The sequence below is a fragment of the Staurois parvus genome, unplaced genomic scaffold, assembly GCF_062004578.1.
Source record: "Staurois parvus isolate SC_StPar_1 unplaced genomic scaffold, SC_StPar_1.0 ptg000171l, whole genome shotgun sequence".
NCBI lineage: Eukaryota > Metazoa > Chordata > Amphibia > Anura > Ranidae > Staurois > Staurois parvus.
In genome coordinates, this window is record NW_028317967.1 from 639,863 (window position 1) to 661,105 (window position 21,243).

Below are 21,243 nucleotides of genomic sequence, written 5' to 3' on the forward strand. Positions count from 1 at the left end.
CCAGCAGATGGGGAAAGTTCAATGATTGTGACTACAGTGGGACAGCAAATTGAAAGAGAAGGGCAGAAAATGAGTCTCATTTCTTATGTAGACCAGTGTTTTCCAACCATTATACAGTCAAGACACCCTTTAGAATTGCGCACAATCCATGGGCACACCAGTCTGAGGGCTCGACCACAACAGGAGATGCATCCAAGCGCACTCGCTTTTTTTAATGGGCTGCTCTATGCTCATGAAACACAAAAAAATGTTCTGGTGTGATTTTTTTTTTTTTATAGCGCACTGCATCAAAACACATGGTACTATGGTACCATGCATTCTAGTGGGAGCCAACGCACACATATTTGCAAGATGTCTGAGGGTGCCATTAAATCAGAATTAATGGCACTCACCCGCCATTGCATTTTTCATGCAGTGTGGGAAAACGATCGATTTTGCAGGATACTGCACTGTAGGCCCTAAATGTAGACTGTAAGGCAGAATTAACGTGGTAGTAAAGTCTGTTTTTACACTTGTACCTATAATAAGGCTCACCTGTGGGTACTGTAATTATCTCCTAAATCTTCACTGTTTAGGGGATATTTACCGGTGTAGAGCACCAGCACATGCGCTTTGAAGGAACGGCATGCCCGTGCCTTTCCTTCAGAGCTGTGTTGTAAAAAGTGATTCCAGTGCGCATGCGCGGGAGTGACGTCATCATGGCTCGGCCATGACAAGGCTTCAACTACCATCTCTATGCTGACGACACAAAAATCTATCTCTCTACCCCTCACCTCACATCGGATCACCAGCCTACTAAGTGACATATCGGACTGGATGTCACTCCACTTCCTCAAACTCAACCTTTCCAAAACTGAGCTTCTAGTATTCCCCCCAGCCCGCGCCCCCTCCCCTGACTTCTCCATCAAGATCAATAACACAATCATCAGTCCCTCCCCTCATGCCAGGGTACTAGGTGACTAGACTCCAATCTGTCCTTTCAGCCCCAGGTCCAATCACTGACAAACTCATGTAGACTTCACCTCCGCAACATCTCCAAGATATGCCCGTTCCTAACCTCAGAAACCACTAAGCAACTCATTCACTCCCTTGTTATATCTCGCCTTGACTATTGTAACTCCCTCCTCATTGGCCTACCTCACCGCAGGCTATCCCCACTACAGTCCATCATGAATGCTGCTGTCAGACTCATTCACCTTACTAACCAATCTGTATCTGCCACCCCTCTTTGCCAATCCCTCCACTGGCTTCCCGTTGCCCAACGGATAAAATTCAAAACACTAACACTGACATATAAAGCCATTCATAACTCTGCCCCTAATTACATCACCGATCTTGTCTCTAAATATCACCCAAACCGTACTCTCCGCTCCTCGCAAGACCTCCTACTCTCTAGCTCCCTTGTATCCTCCTCCCATGCTCGTCTCCAGGATTTCTCATGGGCTTCACCCATCCTCTGGAACTCCCTACCTCAAGCTATCAGGCTATCACCTACTCTGCTCACTTTTAGGTGCACGCTGAAAACTCATCTCTTCAGGGAAGCCTACCCTGACCCCGGCTAACTACTGGAATCCCCTACTCCCCCAACCACTCCATCCCCCACAGCTAATTACCTCTTGTACCACTATCCCCTCCCTCCTAGATTGTAAGCTCCAAGGAGCAGGACCCTCTAATCCCTCTTGTATTGAACTGTATTGTCTCCCGTTATATTGTAAAGCGCTGAGAAAACTGTCGGCGCTATATAAGTCCTGTATAATAATAATAATAATAATAATAATGGCTCGGCCATTCAAGCCACCGGAGCCCAAGCACCTGGAAGAGGGACTAAGTGAAGCTGGAGGCCCTCTCAGCAGTGACAGCGTGCCGCTGGAGTGCTTCATTTTAAGGTGAGTTTCACATAGTATGCAATGCGTACTAGAACATTATATTACCTTGCAGGACACAACCAGCTATAAATCGCATCCTATGTGAACAGTTATCTCAGAATGCCACTATACTCTATGCCGTGCAAGTTTGGAACACGTCACTCCTAACTCACACAGGACCCTTTTTCTAACTGAATCAAAATCGCACCGCATAGATGTAAACGTCCTTCATAGAAAGCAATGTATTTTCAGATGCCATGTGAATCTATGCCTTTTGGATCACATCTGATCCGCATCAGTGTGAACCGGGACTAAGGCTTCATTCACACCTGGGAGTTTTGGGATTGCTGTGATACTGCCCAGGATATGAAAACGCACTACAATTGCAAAACGCAGGTTCAGGTTCCATTATTTTTCAGTGGCACCACAAACGCAGTGCGGTTTCGCCGCGATTGTCACATGATTTATTGTGTGGCAAATCACATCACGTGAAGCTTGTCCCACAAAAAGGAGCAGGAGCATCTTCTGGGCAATCAGCTCCACATGATACGATTTGCTGCGATGGCCGCATGATAAATTGTGCGACAACTGCGGCAAAACCGCACCATGTTTTAGGTGCCATTGAAAACAATTGCAATTGTAGTGTGTTTTCAGATCGCAGGCCGCATTGCAGCAATTCTGCCACGATCCCAAAATGCCCAGGTGAGAATGGAGCCTCATGGAGCGGACACTGGAGCTTGAGTTGGCTGCTCAGCATGCGCTTGTACTCAGCACCTAAGTGCTTCTGTGTGCGAGGGTGACCTGAAGGAATAAGGTTTTTTTTTTTTCGAATTGGGGTTGGTGCGCTTCTGCTGAGCGTTAAAGAGAGCCTGACACTCCCTGTTACTGACAGGCACCCAATCAGTGCTCATTACACTGCAAGTCCCCTCCCCTCCCTGCTAGTCCTTGGGTGCAGTGCTGAAAACAGGCAGGGAGGTGAGTAGGAGAAACAGCGCAATATTAAATCCTTCTTTAAATATGGTTTTGGTTCTGTTCCTCCTCCCCTTCCAAATCCCTCTCCTATCACAAAACCTCTCATCTCACCACATCCATCTAATCACTAAAGGAGTAGTGACAGTGGCAAAGAGGAATGTGGGGTGTGCTTTGCCCCCTAATTCCACCTCACTTCTCCAACCTGTCTGTATACCGGAGATAACAAAGAACACCCTGAGATTGGGACTGTAATGAAGCCTTGTACAATCTGATCAGACCAAGATCCTGTGTTAACTTCTGTGTACAGAGAGAAGGGAGATAGCAGCCGGGAGGAGGTGCGGGTTGTGCTATCTGTACTTCTGTTGGCAACTCAGAAAACTGTGCAGGCCACCTGACCTGTACTCAGCAATCAAGGATGCCTTCAGTTGGTAGGATGTGGGTAGGTGGCCCGCACAGCTTCCCGGGTTGTCGACAAGCAAACAGAGAGCAGGAAAGAACCGGGAGGAGGTGTCAGCTGCGTTCTCCCCTCCTATCTGCACACAGGATCGATCTCTGATCAAACTGTTACGGGTCGGGGCAGTTTTATGTCACTTGGCTGCGGCGGCACCCCCGTTGAAAAACACTGATCTAGAAGACTGAAATTCAGTGAATGTGGTCCTCAATCAGAAAAAATCTAAAGCTGGTCATACATTATACAATTTTCCTGTTCACTTTCCTTTCGATTTTCCTTATACTACGTAGTGCAAGGGCCTGCCTGATGGCATACTATTTGAAAGTGTTTAGGTCTGATCTCATATTATATGGTTTTGGCAAGTCTTATGTAAAATTGTACAAGAAAATTGTATAATGTATGCCCAACCTAAGTTATTGTAATGTGCATGTGTAGTCATTTACATTTATTCGTTTAAAGCCCAACTGTAGGTTTACTATAGCTTTAAATAGTTTGCTTGGGCCACGCTGGCTCAAACAAACCATTTTCTTTACTAACAGTGACTGCTGGGAGTGCTATATAAATTATATGTCGCATCATCATGTATACATTTGTAACGGACCACCTGACAGCACCTCTATCAGTCCCCTGATAGAGCCTCCCCAGAGTGCGGAGTCTAAGTTCTGGAACACTTGTTCACCAGGGCCCCTGATGGTGGGGATGGACTTGGAGCGCTCCGGGACCAGGTCGCAGCTACCGGGTATCTCTACCAGAGGTAGAGGAGTCTGCCAGAGGCTCCTGTGGGTTAAGAGTCTGATGTGAGGGAGCCCGGGGATCCCTGAGGGATGGATGGATGGATGAGCAAGATCAGAGTCAAACAGGCCGTGTCGGTAACTTGCGGGTCGGTGAGGTACAAGATGGTAGGCAAGGGATAGTCGTGTCACACGCAGGGTCAATACCAGAAGATCAGATCTATAAGGGAGCATCCAGGAGCAGAGTCAGGCAAGCCAAGGGGTCAGGACAGGAGAAGGCAACAAGGTCAGACAATCCAGATCAGAGTACTCACAACACAGGCAACAGGATACGCAAAGACCATTCAGCAACAAGTGTCTGTGCAGGGCTGGTTTGAGTAGCCCGCCCTTCACCTGACAGGTGCAGCCTAGGTCCTAGTGCCTGCCCAGTACTGTCATAGACGACGGGTGCGCCTGGGTCCTAGTGCCCTGCTGCCTGCATGTCTTGACAGACACCTACGCATGTGTAGACCCATGCGTCACGATGGTCCCTGACAACATTATAAAGTGCAGAGTTTTGGCAGAGTTGGCTGATTGCCACTCAGCCATTCATAAGAAGCTTCACATTTTAATAACTGAATACAAAGCTTCTTTTGATGGACTGAGGTGAAGAGGAGGGAGGATGATGTCATAACCTCTGCAGAACACAGCGCAGTATACTGTATGTAGAAGATGCTATACAGTATATACAGCACTCCCAGCCCAGGGGCTATGAACCCTGCATCAGTCTTGGTGACATCAGAGCACCTTAGTTCACCGGAGTACAGAGGAGAGTCGGTTTGTGTATAATGTCAAGCAGCTCAAGAGCCTGCAGGAGCAGAGGACTGGACAAACTTTTCCAAATCACACAAATTCACAAGGCAATGTACTGTGCAGAGCAATAATGTACAACATGCTGGGTGTAGTATTATCATACTGTGCAGTGGGGGTGGAAATCATATATGGTGCAAACATGCATAGAGCAGTGGGTGTAATAACATACCAAGCATATGGGAAATCAATAATATACATTTTAGGAGGTGACATATTAATGTACTATGCAATAATTTATGGTGCAGCAAGTGAAGTAATAATTTACAGTACAGAGGGAGGAGTACTAACATACTTACCAGTGATGGTACTAGTAACCTTTGGCAAAGAGGGCAACAAAATAACATAAGTGATGTAATAATGTAAGGCACAGGGGGTGATGTAATAACAGATGGAGCAGAGGGTAACATAACGAATGGTACAGAGGGCGATACAATAACAGACTGTGCAGTGAGAACAGATGGTGCAGAGGGTGACATTGTAACGAATAGTGCAGAGTGCGATGTGGTAATAGATGGTGTAGGGGGGGGGCAGTAATATCACACTGAACAGGGAGTGACACCATAACTGACAGAACAGGACATCATAACGGATGGTACAGAGGGTGCAGTAATATCATATGGTGCAGGGGGTGACATCATAATGGACGGTACAGGGGGTGCAGTAATATCATGTGGTGCAGGGGATGACATCATAACGGACAGTGCGGGGGGTGCAATAATATCATATGGTGCAGGGGGTGACATCATAACGGACGGTACAGGGGGTGCAGTAATATCATGTGGTGCAGGGGGGTGACGTCATAATGAATGGTACAAGTGGTGCAGTAATATCATGTGGTGCTGGGGATGATAGCATAACAGATGGTGCGGGGTGGGAGGTACAGTAATACCATGTGGTGCGGGGGGGGGGGGGTGCGGTGCAGTAATATCATGTGGTGCAGGGGATGAAGCCATAACAATAACAGATGGTGAGGGGGGGTACAGTAATATGATGTAGTGCAGGGGGTGATTATTTTTATACAGGATTTAAATAGCGCCAACAGTTTGCTCAGCGCTTTACAATATAACGGGAGACAATACAGCAATCATACAGTTCAATACAAGAGGGATAGGAGGGCCCTGATCCTGGGAGCTTACAATCTAAGAGGGAGGGGCTAGTGGTAGAAAAGGTAGTAACTGTGGGGGATGGAGTGGTAGGAAGAGTAGAGGATTCCAGTATTAGCTGAGGGCAGGATAGGCTTCCCTGAAGAGATAGGTTTTCAGAGATCGCCTAAAAGTGAGCAGAGTAGGTGATAGTCTGATAAATTGGGATAGAGAGTTCCAGAGGATGGGGGAAGCTCTGGAGAAGTCCTGGAGACGATCATGGGAGGAGGAGACAAGAGAGCTAGAGAGTAGGAGGTCTTGTGAGGAGCGGAGAGGATGGTTTGGGCGATATTTAGAGACAAGATCGGTGATGTAATTTGGGGCAGAGTTATAAATGGCTTTATATCCCTGATCTTGTCTTCTCCAACCGCTGCGCTCCCCACAACCTCACTAACACCCCCTTCCCTCTCTCTGACCACAACCCTATAACCTACTCTATCTCCTTGTCCTCCAACGCCTACCCCTCCAAATGTCACACTACTACCAGCCGTAACCTCCGCAACCTTAACCCTGCCCCCCTCCACTCTGCAGCTGATCAACTCCATGACCGCATCCTCCCCCTGTCCTGCCCCAACTTGGCTATGACTGCCTACAACAACGCGCTGTCAACAGCCATTGACTCACTAGCGCCTTTAACCACATGCAACATCAGACCCCGACCGCTCCAGCCCTGGCAGACTGATCACACCAAAACCCTCAAACGACACAGTCGTGCCCTGGAGCAGCTATGGCGCAAAACCAAATCCCAACAAGCCTTCACCCGCTACAAATCTTCCTTCCACACCTACACCTCCTCCCTCCACGCAGCCAAACAAGCCTACTTCCTGACCCTCATCAAGGCCCTCTCCTCCAATCCTCGCCGACTCTTCTCCACCTTCAACTCTCTACTCTCGCCACCCCCACCTCCACCCAGCACCTCACTCACTGCCCTTGAGATTGCCAATCACTTCAAAAACAAGATTGACACAATTCGCAAGGACATCGCCGCAACTCCACGCCCTCTCAACCCGTCCCCTCTCACACAGCTACCCCCTCATCCCCCCTCTCCCTCAACATAACCCGCAGGGACTTCGTCCCTGCTCAAATTCCCTCCAACCCCGTTCCCCCTCACTCAGCTACCCCCTCATCACCCCTCTCCCACGGCCCCACCACTGCTTTGACCTCCATCCCATCCCACCCTACATTCCTCATACTGAAGCCCCCCCAACACTTCACACCTTTGACCTTGCTACCATCGAGGAAGTCTCCAAGATCCTCTCTGATGCCCGCCTCACCACCTGCCCCCTCGACCCTATCCCCTCACAACTCCTACAACCTCCCTCCCCCTCCATCCTACACTCCCTCACCCACATCTTTAATCTCTCCCTCTCCTCCGGCAATTTCCCCTCCCCTCTGAAGCATGCACACATCACCCCCATACTTAAAAAGCACTCCCTGGACCCCAATGACCTGAACAACTTCAGACCCATCTCCCTGCTCCCATTCACATCCAAACTCCTCGAGCGCCTAGTCTACACCCGCCTAAGCTCTCACCTCAACGACAACAACCTCCTCGATCCCCTACAGTCCGGCTTCCGTCCCCTACACTCCACCGAAACTGCCTTACTCAAACTCTCCAACGACCTGCTAACTGCCAAAGCGAATAGCCACTATTCAGTGCTCCTACTCCTTGACCTCTCTGCGGCCTTCGACACAGTCGACCACCCCCTCCTCCTCAAAAAACTACACTCCCTCGGCCTCAGAGATTCTGCTCTCTCCTGGCTCTCATCCTACGTGTCACAACGCTCTTTCAGCATTACCTATAATGCTACCACCTCCCCCTCACTCCCCCTCTCTGTTGGGGTCCCTCAAGGCTCCATCCTCGGGCCCCTTCTCTTCTCCATCTACACCTCCTCCCTTGGCCAACTCATACACTCTCACGGCTTCAACTACCACCTCTATGCCGACGACACACAAATCTGTCTCTCAACCCCCCACCTCACCCCCTCGGTCTCTGCCCGAATCACACACCTACTGAGCGACATATCAGACTGGATGTCGCTCCACTTCCTTAAACTGAACCTCTCCAACACCGAGTTTCTTGTCTTCCCCCCAGCCCGGACACCACCCCCCATTGACTTCTACATCACATCCAACAACGCCACCATCAAACCCGCCCCGCAGGCCAGAGTACTTGGTGTCATTCTGGACTCCAACCTATCCTTCCAGCCCCAAGTCCAATCTTTAACAAACTTGTGCAGACTCCACCTCTGCAACATCGCCAAAATACGCACGTTCCTAACCCCAGAAACCACTAAGCAGCTCATCCACTCCCTCATCATATCACGACTCGACTACTGCAACTCCCTCCTTACTGGCCTGCCTCGCCGCTGGCTATCCCCGCTTCAGTCGATCCTGAATACGGCTGCCAGACTCATTCACCTTTCCAACAGCTCCATCTCCGCCACCCCCCTCTGCCAATCCCTCCACTGGCTTCCGATTGCGCAACGGATCAAATTCAAAATCCTAACACTGACGTACAAAGTCGTCCACCATACTGCCCCGAACTACATCACTGACCTAATATCCAAGTACCACCCAACACGCACACTCCGCTCCTCACAAGACCTCCTTCTCTCTAGTTCCCTGGTCTCTTCCTCCCATGCCCGCCTCCAGGGTGTCACCCATCCTCTGGAACTCCCTGCCCCAACCCATCAGATTATCACCTAATCTCCTCTCCTTTAGGTGCACCCTGAAAACCCATCTCTTCAGGGAAGCCTACCCCACCCCCTGCTAACTTGCCGGCCTCCTCCACTCTTCCTACCACTCCATCCCCCACAGCTTTTCCTCCCGTACCACCATCCCCTCCCTTCTAGATTGTAAGCTCGAAAGAGCAGGGCCCTCAATCCCCTCATGTTTTGCATTGTATTGTTATTGTTCTGTCACATGTTCTGTCCCCCTTTGTAAATGTACAGCGCTGAGCGAACTATTGGCGCTTTATAAATACTGTATAATAATAAATGTCAGTGTTAATGTTTTGAATTTTATCCGTTGGGCAACGGGAAGCCAGTGGAGGGATTGGCAGAGAGGGATGGCAGATACAGAACGGTTAGTAAGGTGGATGAGTCTGGCAGCAGCATTCATGATAGACTGAAGAGGGGATAGCCTGCGATTAGGTAGGCCAATGAGGAGGGAGTTATAATAGTCAAGGCCAGATATAATAAGGGAGTGAATGAGTTGCTTAGTGGTTTCCGAGGTTAAGAACGGGCGTATCTTGGAGATGTTGCGGAGGTGAAGTCTACATGATTTGGACAGCGATTGGATTTGGGGCTGAAAGGACAGATGGGAGTCTAGGATTACACCTAGTACCCTGGCATGAGGGGAGGGACTGATGATTGTGTAATGGATCTTGATGGAGAAGTCGGGGGAGGGGGCGCGGGCTGGGGGGAGTACCAAGAGCTCAGTTTTGGAAAGACTGAGTTTGAGGAAGTGTGGTGACATCCATGCCGATATGTCACTTAGTAGGTTAGTAATGCGAGAGGAGACTGAAGGGGTGAGGTGAGGGGTAGATAGATTTGGGTGTCATCAGCATAGAGATGGTACTTAAAGCCATGGGAGTTTCTCAAGTGACCAAGGGAGGAGGTGTAGATAGAGAAGAGGAGGAGTACAAGGACAGAACCTTGAGGGACCCCTAAAGAAAGAGGGAGTGAAGAGGAGGTGGCAGTGTTATAGGTAACACTGAAGGAGCTCTGCGATAGGTAGGAGGAGAACCAGGAGAGAGCAGAGTTTCTGAGGCCAAGAGAGTGGAGTTTTTTGAGAAGGGGATGGTCAACCGTATTAAAAGGGGATGACACCATATTGGCAGCGAAGGACGTGCCATAACATACGGTACAGAAGGTGACGCAACAACAAGTGACACAGCGGTGACATCATAATGTGGAGCAGCATATGAATAACAAGACAGTGAAGACAACAATTACCTGTAGAGAGGGCGAAGGCCGGGACACTATGGAAGCGCACATGACCACTGCGCCCCTCATTATGGGAGACGTAGGCACGCACCACTCCGCAGGGGCAGTGTATATTGACCGGAGTGTCCCGCCCCTGCGGATCCACCAGCCCATAATCCACAGCGAAGCGGCCCAGGGCGATGACGGCATGCCCACACATAGTGCTGTACCCTGCATTGTGCATGAACAGCACCCCTATGTGGGCCTCTGGCACCTCGCTGGGCACCAGCAGAGCCCCGTACATGTCCCGGTGCCCCCGGGGTTCAAGCATCAGCAGGCGGCGGACCCAGTCCATGTGATCCCTCACCCAGCGCCTCTTCTCCAGGACCGTGCTCCCCTCCGGCACCGGGGCCCCGCTCAGAACGATTCGTAGGGGCTCCCCGCCCGTGTGCATGTCCACCACCGACAGCACCGGCCCATCATTCGGGGGTAAGCGAAACTTCAGAGCCGACATGACACTTCACCGCAGGACTGCAAACTGGCGGGGGCCATCTTTGTTTTGGGCAAACCTCAGTCTGCTTTACCTCGGCTGTAAAACAATTGGTTTTTGCCTCCTGCATTATCTAGCATGCACACATATGTAATTTTCTCTGTACAAAGCGGTTTTCTAATTATAGTTTTGCCAACTTTGCCCAGAGTCAAAATGGCTTCCGCAGCTACTATGTCCCATCCTTTATCATGTGAGATCAACGACGTCACGACATCCGCAGCCTCAGACCCGGAAGTGTTGGTTATGCCTGCAGATGGGTGATCCTGACCCTGGCTCTTGATGGGTGAGTGCAGAGACCTGTGACATGACTGGAAGACCATGACAACCACACGGGGGGGGGGGTGTATACAGCACACATGGGGGGCATGGCAGGTGAAGGGGGGATGGAAGGTCAGGAGGGGGCTTTGGTCCTGTAATAGAGCTGAGGAGCAGTATGATGGGGACAAGTCACAGCCAGGTGGACAGGCCCTTTAATTAATGGGATCCCTATAATTGTTCATGTTGTTTGTAGATACAGATGTGTGGATGAATATTATAGAGCACTCTCCTGTCACATAGCTGTAATGCCGGGTTGTCCTCCATTCAGATTGGGCTCATGTACAGTAGCGGCAGCCTTTGCTGCCTTCTGAAAAATGATCTACTGTGGATCGCTTTTCAGAGGGCATTTGGCAGGCTGTGATATGTCTCCTCCTCACTGCCTGTTTTAACCCTGACAAGCCTGCACCACCAAGCCACAAGCACACGCATTGCACACAGGTGCAGGATGGTCGCTCTGTTCACTTTAATGGGTAGTATATGGTGGTGGTAATGCCCATCAAACCCAACAGGGGGGATACATTTTGCTTTGGTTTCAACATGTGGACAACCCTGCCGCCCACTGTGTTGGGCTATAGGTTGGTAAAACCACAGCTCGACCACCTAATTTTACTACTTCCTGTGTGAATGAGTCTATACTCTCCTGTCCAGCAAATCCAACAATGTCTTGCTGCGATGTGCAGACCAGGTGTCTCAGCCTGCGTCCCCTACCACCATCTTGGTCCCTGTTAGTCACTGAACGCCGGTTGCCTCTTCCAGGTTCAGGCAGCCACCCCCCCCCCCAATGATTTGTGTCAGCCCCAACCATTGACCATTATGTGTCACTGCTCCTGCAGCATCTTGGGATATGAGATCTTATCCTAGGTTCACACCTGAGCGTTTTCCAGAAACGCAGTACAGTCCATTTAACATGATTTTCTATGGGACGTGTTCACATCTGTGCGGTTTCACCCGGTGTGTTTTTTGGAAAGGGTCAGGGACTTTTTCTAATGCAAAAAGTAGCGTTTTGGTTCTATAGACTCAATAGAAATGCTACAGAAAAGCATGTAGTGCATTTTTGCTACATTTTTGATGCGTTTTGCAATTTAAATCTGCCTAGCAACAAGAAAAATTAACTGCTAAACGCAACACGCAACCTGCATAGGTGTGAACCTCGCCTTAAGAGGCTGGGAGGAGGAATACATCATTCTTGCATGAGGAAGGTTGGTGATGGGGGAGGAGCTGGACAAAAATACAAAACTGCAGCAGGTATTTGTTTTTCTTTTGCAAATACTAGCCTGCTCTTCTGCCTTTCGCACCTAAGCCATAATGATGAAGCCCACGCTTGCCCGACATACTCACGTTATGCATCCCAAGAGGCTTCAAGGCAATCTACAACTGATGATGTGTACCCGGTGCATCATCAGGGGGGCCAGCTGCAAGGACTTCAAAGAGGCTGCTGGCTTCTGATGATGGAAGAGGGCAGCACTAGACTTGGCGTGCAGCAGAAGATCACAACAGAATACTGCTGGATTTGCTTGGTGTGTGTTTATTGTGGATAACACTGCAAAAAAGGGGATTAAAAAAATTAATACTCCACTCTCAGGTAAAGTGGTAATGTAAAACAGAAGAAAAGCCCCAATGGTGCTATACAAAACAGCTCCTTTATTCACTAAAATAGACAGCCATGTACAAACTCAAAGCAAGTAAAAAGCCCAAAGATGTTGCAATAGGTGTAAACACTGATGGGAACCAAGACAGTGCTCTCACCACTGACGGATTCCCAGTCACTGGCGCAATTGCATCACTTCCGGTTCCAGTCGCCGCACAGCCTTGCCCTGACGTGTTTTGTCATATTCAACTTACTCATAGGGGTGGCTGTGCGGTGCAGCGCTCCATTTTTATACCCTCCCTTTACATTGATTTATTGGAACTGGCAGCAATTTTGAATTTTATTGATTTATTTTCATTTTTTCATTTGCAGTTTTGTTTGTTTTTTTCCCCCTCATATTTGCCTGAGCCCCATATTGATCCAGCTCTGTGCTTTAGAGCAGAGGCTCTGCTCTCTCCCTCCTCATTGGCTCAGAAGTAGCAGCAGGAGCCATTGACACCCCCTATAGTCAATCACAGCTAGTGAGGGAGCGGGGGGGCAGGGCCGAGCCGCACAAGTGCTCCTATAGCAAGCGGCTTGCTATGGAGGCACTTGGCGGGGAGGGTAGAGCCAGAAGTTCCAACGGGGGACTCTAGAAGAAGAGGACCGGGGCTGCTCTGTGCAAAACCACTGCACAGAGCATGTAAATCTAGACGTTATTTTTAAAATTCTAAAACGTGATATTTTACAATCACTTTAATGATTCTACTCTTACACCTCATTTTTATTTATGTACAGACTCAAAAATTCACGATAGACAGATTCACTGTACCTTTTAATAGTCATTCTCTGTTGCTGCTGCATTCACAGTGGATGACCAGGAACATGCTTACAGGAGGAGCGAGCAGAGAGATGACCTCATCGTTCTCATTCTGCTCCCTCGCTCTCCAATCTATTCCAGCAGTGTTCCATAACTGTGGAAGAGAAAAGTCAGGAGTTCATGCTGGAAGAGCTGTGTAAATCTTAGGCCAATGAGACTATCCTCATATATGCTGCCTGGAATCCAGCTTTAGTGTCCAGCCCATTAGCTGAATGGTGTTTCCCTTTTTTATGTTTTGTTTTAGTAGTTTCTTACATGTATTTTAAATTCTTTGCCATTTTCAGCTGTGGAAACAAGCAAGACATGCATTGGCCTCTACTGCGGAAAACCTATCCTTTTCTCCAATGGTTCCAATGAAACGTACGGAGAGTGTGGGGTGAGTTGACAGAGTTGTAAAGTAAGAATGTGTCCATTTGGTGGTTTGTTACAAAGTGTGCATTACATTGATGCTTACAAATCTGTTCCATGAAGCTAAAGGTAAGTTTGTAATTAAAGCAGGAGTCAATGAAGGAGGAGTCACTTAAAGTATCTGTAAAGTGTTGTTTTTTTTTAAATCCAATACAACAAAAACACAACAAAATGCTATATTAGTTTAAATCCAATACAGGCCGACTGTGGGTGGGTATTAACTCTGTGTATCCCATACCACATCCCACAGGCGACCTGGTGACACCCCTGGACTGATTGGTGGGTTTGACCTCACACACCATTTATCAGTCTAGAAGCAGCTAACAGTCCTGAGGGCTTTGAGGAAGAGGATAAGTCCTCGAAACGCGCCAGCTTGTTGAAGTTCCATCGTTCTGTCACATCTTGATGTTTGCGGATTGTTTTGTGCTGTTTTCATGATATGAACATGTGCTTTTATCGATTTTGTGAGTGTAATGCTTACCTTTTTATTCATTAAAGCTATTTTAAAGGATAATGCACTGGGCCAGTGTGCCCTCTGTTTGTTTATTATTACATAACTATGACTGTCATGGGAATAGGAGCCTATCTGGAGCAGAATCAATTCCATGTTTGAAAGCTGATCTGGTGTCCATGGGAAATGTGTATTTTTGATTGCGGGAAAAGGCTAATATGTGTCTCTGATTTCCAGGCTTGCCCACGAGGGCAGAGGTCTGATCCCAGCAGCATATGCCGGCAATGTATAGGATCTCCGGAGCTTTATGATTGGCTGTATCTGGGCTTCATGGCAATGTTACCATTGATACTACACTGGTTTTTTATTGAGTGGTACTCTGGGAAAAAGAGGTGAGAGGTTTTTCCTTGGTTTTTAATATCACACAAATAATTGATTTTCTACATAAATGGTTGATGGGCTGTGATGTTTATTCTGATATGAAGGATTTTTGACAATATGGGTTTTAAAGATTGAGGGTTTTTACCTTCATGCATTCTATGCATGAAAGTAAAAAACCTTCAGTATACAGCCCCTCCTTCCTATACTTACCTGAGCCAGATCCAGTGATGTGCACGAGAGCAGCATCTCTCCCGGGTCTCTTCCTCCTCATTGGCTGAAACACAGCAGCAGGAGCCAATGAAGGAGGGAGTGGGGGGCGGGGCTGAGCCTCGCTCTTTGTGTCACATAGACATACAGAGGCGGCTCAGGAGCTCGCTCGCATGAGTGCACTAGAGCAGCGTTTTTCAACCACTGTGCCGCGGCACACTAGTGTGCCGTGAGATATTGTCTGGTGTGCCGTGGGAAAAATTGCAATTTCATCCGTAACATGTGGCCTCGGCTCACAAATAGAGCAATCATTAGAACAGCAATGGGCAAACTACGGCCCGCGGGCCGGATACGGCCCGCGGAGCGTGATACTGTCGGGATGATCTGTCCCCCTCGACATATCTGCGCATGTGCCGGAGATCGCCGATCGGCTGCTAATGCCTGAAACTGGCACATGCGCAGATACGTCGAGGGGGACAGATCCTCATAGGAGACAGATTTTCATGCTACACCGGAACGGCGAGAGGAACGCGCGGAGCAAAGGTAAGTGAATTGACACAGGGGGGGCTTGGGGACTTAATATGGGGGATGAATTACTATGGGGGATGAATTACTATATGGGGGATGAATTACTATATGGGGGATGAATTACTATGGGGGATGAATTACTATATGGGGGATGAATTACTATGGGGGATGAATTACTATGGGGGATGAATTACTATAGGGGGGATGAATTACTATAGGGGGGATGAATTACTATATGGGGGATGAATTACTATGGGGGATGAATTACTATATGGGGGATGAATTACTATATGGGGGATGAATTACTCTATGGGGGATGAATTACTCTATGGGGGATGAATTACTCTATGGGGGATGAATTACTATGGGGGATTAATTACTATGCTTACTATGGGGGAATATTACTATACTTACTATGGATGACACATACACATCATTCATCTACTCTTGGTCCGGCCCCCGGGTCCAATTTATGAACCCATTGCGGCCCTCAAGTCAAAAAGTTTTTCAATAAATTTTTTTAACATTTTCTAATGGTGGTGTGCCTCGTGATTTTTTTCATGAAAAAAGTGTGCCTTTGCACAAAAAAGGTTGAAAAACACTGCACTAGAGCAAGCAGCTTGCTCTAGGAGTGCTCAGCAGGGGGTCTGTAGAAGATCAGGGCTGCTCTGTGCAAAACCATTCCACAGAGCAGGTAAGTAGGCCACGTTTGTTATTAAAAAAAAAAAAATCTAAACCTTTACAACCACTTTAATGTTTTCTAAAGTTAGAAAATGAAAAATTTGATAAATTTTAATGTCATAAAATGTTTCTTCATTTTTTAAATGATTCCCCATTTTTTTAGGGAAAAAAACACTGTGTTATGCATATGTGACTGATATTTAAAAAGCCATTATGGAAAATATATTTTCAGAGTAAATGTATGCACCTCTGCCATGCTGCACAACCAGGCAAAGGAAACAGTTTTACCTTGCCGTCCTGTACGTTCTTGAGTTGCTGTGATTATATCAGAACGAAGGAGATACGTGCATCATCCCAGTATCTTTTTTTTTTTTTTTTTTTTTTTTTTTTTTTCCTTTTTTGGCTGGCAATGCTCTTTTTTTGTAAAAGAGATCCTAGCGGCTAATTAGTTGCTGGATCACTTTTACAGGCGGAGGGAGGCCCCCCTCCACCATTTTCCCAGGCTCTCCCATCTCATCAGAGATTGCAGCTGGTGGTTCTGTTGGCTGACCATTGAGATGATCGAGTACCGTAACATCCTCGATTATCTCTATGGTCTAAGAAACCGGAAGCAACGAGTATTTTGTCGTTTCGGTTTTGTATTTACTGCCTGGTTATGACCGGTAAAGCAGCCGATCAGACCAATTTGTGTCTGTCTGGCTGCTTTGGAGGCCAGAGAAAAGATCTAACAGACCCCAGATCTCTCCATAAAGAGAACCTGTCAAAGCCCATGCTCTCACAAGGAATGTTGTTCAGAGTAATAAAGTTGATTTTAAAATTTTTTTTTTTTAAAACTTTCAAATAAAATAAAAAAAGTGCCCTCGAACACGCGCAAAGCCAAACGTATACATAGTTTGCGCACACGCATATGATAACATTGTTCGCACCACACATAAGGTATCACTGCACATAAGACCCCAGATCTCTCCATAAAGAGGGCCTGTCACAGCCTATGCTCCCACAAGGAATTTTTATAGCAATAAAGTTAATCTTAGGAAAATTAAAGAGATCGTGTTTAAAAAACAAAAAACAAAAAACTTTTAAATAAAATTATATAAAAAAAATTTTAATCTACCAGTCCAACCAACACCCCACCTACCCAAACCCCCCCCCCCTGTGCTTGTGCGCAAAGGCGCCGCACATTAGACCCCAGATCCTCCATAAAGAGGACCTGTCACGGCCCATGCCTTCACAAGGAATGTTGTTCATAGCAATAAAGTTGATTTTAAAAAATGAAAGCGGGACACACGACAGGGTTGCGCCCTTTCCCCTTTAATCTTTGTGATGGCTAATGAGACCCTTACGGTGGTGATTCGGACTGACCCCGACATAGGAGGTGTATGTTGCGGACAGCAAGAGCACAAGTGTGTACTTCTTGCAGATGAGCTCTTGGTGTTCTTTACATCCCCATTAACATCTGCCCCTAAAATTGTTAGCTTACTCCCCAATCTCGGGATTGGAGGTTAATATGTCCAAGTCTCTGGCATTTGAATGTTTCAGTACCAGCCAGGTTGATTTGCACGCTTTCGGGACTCATTGCCATTTGCCCACATTCCATACTTGGGGGTGCAGCTTACAACCTCTGCAAACTTGAGTAGAACTTACAGCAGTGGTCGGCTCACAATCTTTCCTGGCTGGGAAGACTTAATTCCATTAAGATGCCTTTTACTTCCAAGGCTTATTACTTCAGGTTTTTCCCCACTCCAGTTCCACGATTAGTGTTGGCGAGGTTCCAGTCCTCATCGATTTGCTAAAAAAAATCCTCTTTACCCCAAAAGCAAAGGGTGGGTTTGGCCTTCCCAGTTTTCATTCTTACTACCAGGCAGCTCAACTGATTCAACTATCGGTAGTTTACTCAGGATATACGCTGGATTACTTACCATGGTGCTCTCCCAGGAAACATTTGCCTATTTTGGCTCCGACACTAACCCAATTGGTTGCATTGTGGGATAAGCTCAGAGATAATCCTGGCTTGGTGTCCCCCTTCTGTCCGTTGGCCCATATTTTTAATAATCCTAGGTTCCCACCAGGGTTGAATATCAAGGTGTTTAAATGGTGGCTGGACAAGCAGTTGTACAGAATTATACATTTTGTTTACACATCGAGGGCCTTTCGCGTTACACCACTGTGTGGAGGTGCTGAAAATGCCCCCGTCAGAACAATTTTGCTTTTTCCAGATATCACACTTTTCTGCATTCTCTGATGCGCAATAAGCAGGAACAATATAGGGTTACTTCCAGGGGCAGACTGACAACTCATGGGGCTATAGGGGATCATGGGGCCCCTGTGTCCTTGCCCACATTCAAAAAAGCCTATAAAAAAGGTACCAGGGGCATTTCATGGGGCCCCCTACTGACCCCGGGCCCTCAGGCAGTGCCCGAGTGCTTGAATGCTCAGTCCGCCCCTGGTTACTCCATACAAACAGTGGTGCACACAAGACTCTGGCAGGAGGGAGGTATATCACTCATGTACGGGCTGCTTACTAGGCTTTCCTTTTAAGTTCTTTTATATGGTTGACTGGGAGAGATATCTTGGGGAAGACATGGAAGTTGATGTTTGGCACCAATGCTTTCTTGGATCCTATTCGGGGAAATTGAATGTTGCTCTGATTAAAAGCCAATGTAAAAATACCTGATGGTATCTGGTTCCCACACACTTAGTTAAAATGTACCCATCTGCATCCCCTCTCTGCTTCTGAGGGTGTGGTTTGCAGGGTTCTTTGTGCCACATCTGGTGGGAATGCCAAAGGATTCATAGCTTTTGCATTGGAATTTTTGCTGTGTTGTGTAGAGTCACAGGGGTGTCTGTTCCCCAGACCCCTGCTATAGCTTTACTTAATGCATTGGTGGAGGGCTTTCCCCATCACAAATGACGTTTTTTTAATTTAATTACATTTTTTTATATCCTGTTAGGAGCAAAGATGTCTGTTGCTAAAGCCTGGAACCAAACTTCTGTGTCCCTGGCTCAGGCAAATAACAAAATTACATGGATTACGTTCCATGAGAATAAAGACAGTATACTCTGTAATACAGTGGCAAAATTTGAATTAACGTGGGAACCCTGGGCTAAATGTACAGTGAGGAAAATAATTCTTTGATCCCCAGCAGATTTTGTAAGTTTGCCCACTTACAAAGAAACAAAGGGTCTATAATTTTTATCATAGGTGTATTTGAAATGATAGAGACAGAATATCAACTAAAATGACAGAAAAAAACATGACACAAATGTTTTAAACTGAGTTGCAGTTCAGTGCGTAAAAATAAGTATTTGATCTCCTATCAACCAACAATAATTCTGGCTTCTACAGACAGGCTATGTGCTCGTGTGGTACACAGATTAGTTCTGTCAATTTAAGAAGGTGCTTCTAACGACAGCTCATTATGTGTATAAAAGACACCTGTCCACAGAATCTTTCTTTCATTCAAACCTCACCACCATGGGCAAGACCAAAGAGCTGTCAAAGAACATTAAAGACAAGATTGTAGACCTGCAAAAGGCTGGAATGGGCTACAAGACCATCAGTAAGAAGCTTGGTGAGAAGGAGAGAACTGTTGGAGCGATTATTCACAAATGGAAGAAATACAAAGTAACCATCAATCTCCCTCAGTCTGGAGCACCAGGCAAGATTTTGCCTCATGGGGTAAGGATGATCATAAGAAAAGTGAGGGGGATCAAGCCCCAAACTACATGGGAGGAGCTTGTGAATCATCTCAAGGCAGTTGGAACCACAGTTACCAAACAAACCATTGGTAATCCAATATGCCACCATGGATTGAAATCCTGCAGCGCCCACAAGGTCCCCCTCCTCAAGAAGGCACATGTAAAGGCCCATCTGAAGTTTGCCAATGAACTTCTAAATGATTCCGAGAAGGATTGGGAGAAAGTGCTGTGGTCAGATGAGATCAAATTTGAGCTCTTTGACATTAACTCGACTCCCCAAGTTTGGAGGAAGAAAAATGCTGACTACAACCCTAAGGACACCATCCCTACAGTCAAGCACAGAGGTGGAAACATTATGCTTTGGGGCTGTTTCTCTGCTAAAGGTACAGGCCGACTTTGTAACGTTGAGGAGCCAATGGACGGGGCCATGAATTGTAAATTCTTGGATGAGATCCTTCTTCCATCAGCCGGAACACTGAAGATGGGTCTTGGATGGGTCTTCCAGCATGCTAATGACCCAAAACATACCATCAAGGAAACCAAGGAGTGGCTCAAGAAGAAGCACATTAAGGTCATGGAGTGGCCTAGCCAGTCTCCAGACCTTAATCCTATAGAAAAGTTATGGAGGGAGCTGAAACTTCGAGTTGCCAAGTGACAGCCAAGAAACCTTAAGGATTTATAGAAGATCTGTAAAGAGGAATGGACCAAAATCCCTCCGGAGATGTGTTCAAACCTGGTAACCAGCTACAAGAAATGTCTTACCTCTGTGCTTGCCAACAAGTATTAAGTCAAGTTTTGCTTGAGGATCAAATACTTATTATACTCACTGAACTGCAACTCAATTTAGAACATTTGTATCGTGTGTTGTTTTTTTTTTTCTGGATTTATGATTGCTATTCTGTCTCTATTATTTAAAATACAACTATGATGAAAAATGCTAGACCCTTCATTTGTTTTAAGCGGGCAAACTTACAAAATTTGCAGGGGATCAAATAATTATTTTCCCCATTGTATGAATGTTGTTTTATTACTCCCTGTTTCGTGGGATAGGGGCGGGCACCCCCAAAGGTTTTCCTCTGGACCTGGCTTACTTTCTCTTTTTTCCTTTCCTATTTTTATTCTCTGTTTTTAACTTTATTTTCTGTCTGCTCTTTTTGTACTTTTTTAATATTGCTGTTAGTTTCTGGTACTGAGATTGGTATCTCAGGGAGCTGTTGGTAGTGACCTGTGTTTTGTTCGGGAGAGTGAAATGTTGGGGGTTTTAATGAGGAACTGTGTGATTCCTCCCCCTTTCATATGTGTTTCTGTGTGTAATTCGATTTGATATGGAAATTTTGCAATTGTGTACACTTTCGTGTTCTCTCAAATACTTCTTTCGCATGTACCAGTGTGTTTTGATATTGGTATTGTCCACATAATTTTGCTAAAAATTCTTGAAAGTAAAAAAAAAAATTAGAGATAGTTTTTTAAAAAAACCTGTTGATTATGTTGATATATTAACAGTGTTTGCACCACACGTCCGGTATCGTCGCACATTTGACCCCAGATCTCTCCATAAAGAGAACCTGTGAAGGTCCATGCTCTCACAAAGGATGTTGTTCATAGCAATAAAGTTGGTTTTAAAAAAATGA

General features: G+C 46.7%; 2 protein-coding genes across 2 annotated transcripts in view; one reads left to right on the forward strand and one right to left on the reverse strand.

The window, feature by feature from the left end:
* Positions 1-10,505, reverse strand: part of L3HYPDH (trans-L-3-hydroxyproline dehydratase) — a 35,683-nt gene extending 25,178 nt beyond the window's left edge. The window contains exon 1 of the mRNA XM_089676537.1: positions 9,973-10,505. Coding sequence (XP_089532663.1) covers positions 9,973-10,456 — 484 coding nt within the window. The 5' untranslated portion in view covers positions 10,457-10,505. The remainder of the gene's footprint in view (positions 1-9,972) is intronic.
* A 139-nt stretch (positions 10,506-10,644) lies between these two features.
* Positions 10,645-21,243, forward strand: part of JKAMP (JNK1/MAPK8 associated membrane protein) — a 32,129-nt gene continuing 21,530 nt past the window's right edge. Inside the window, exons 1-3 of the mRNA XM_089676538.1 lie at positions 10,645-10,775; positions 13,542-13,633; positions 14,354-14,508. Of these exons, the coding sequence (XP_089532664.1) occupies positions 10,772-10,775; positions 13,542-13,633; positions 14,354-14,508 (251 nt within the window). The 5' untranslated portion in view covers positions 10,645-10,771. The remainder of the gene's footprint in view (positions 10,776-13,541; positions 13,634-14,353; positions 14,509-21,243) is intronic.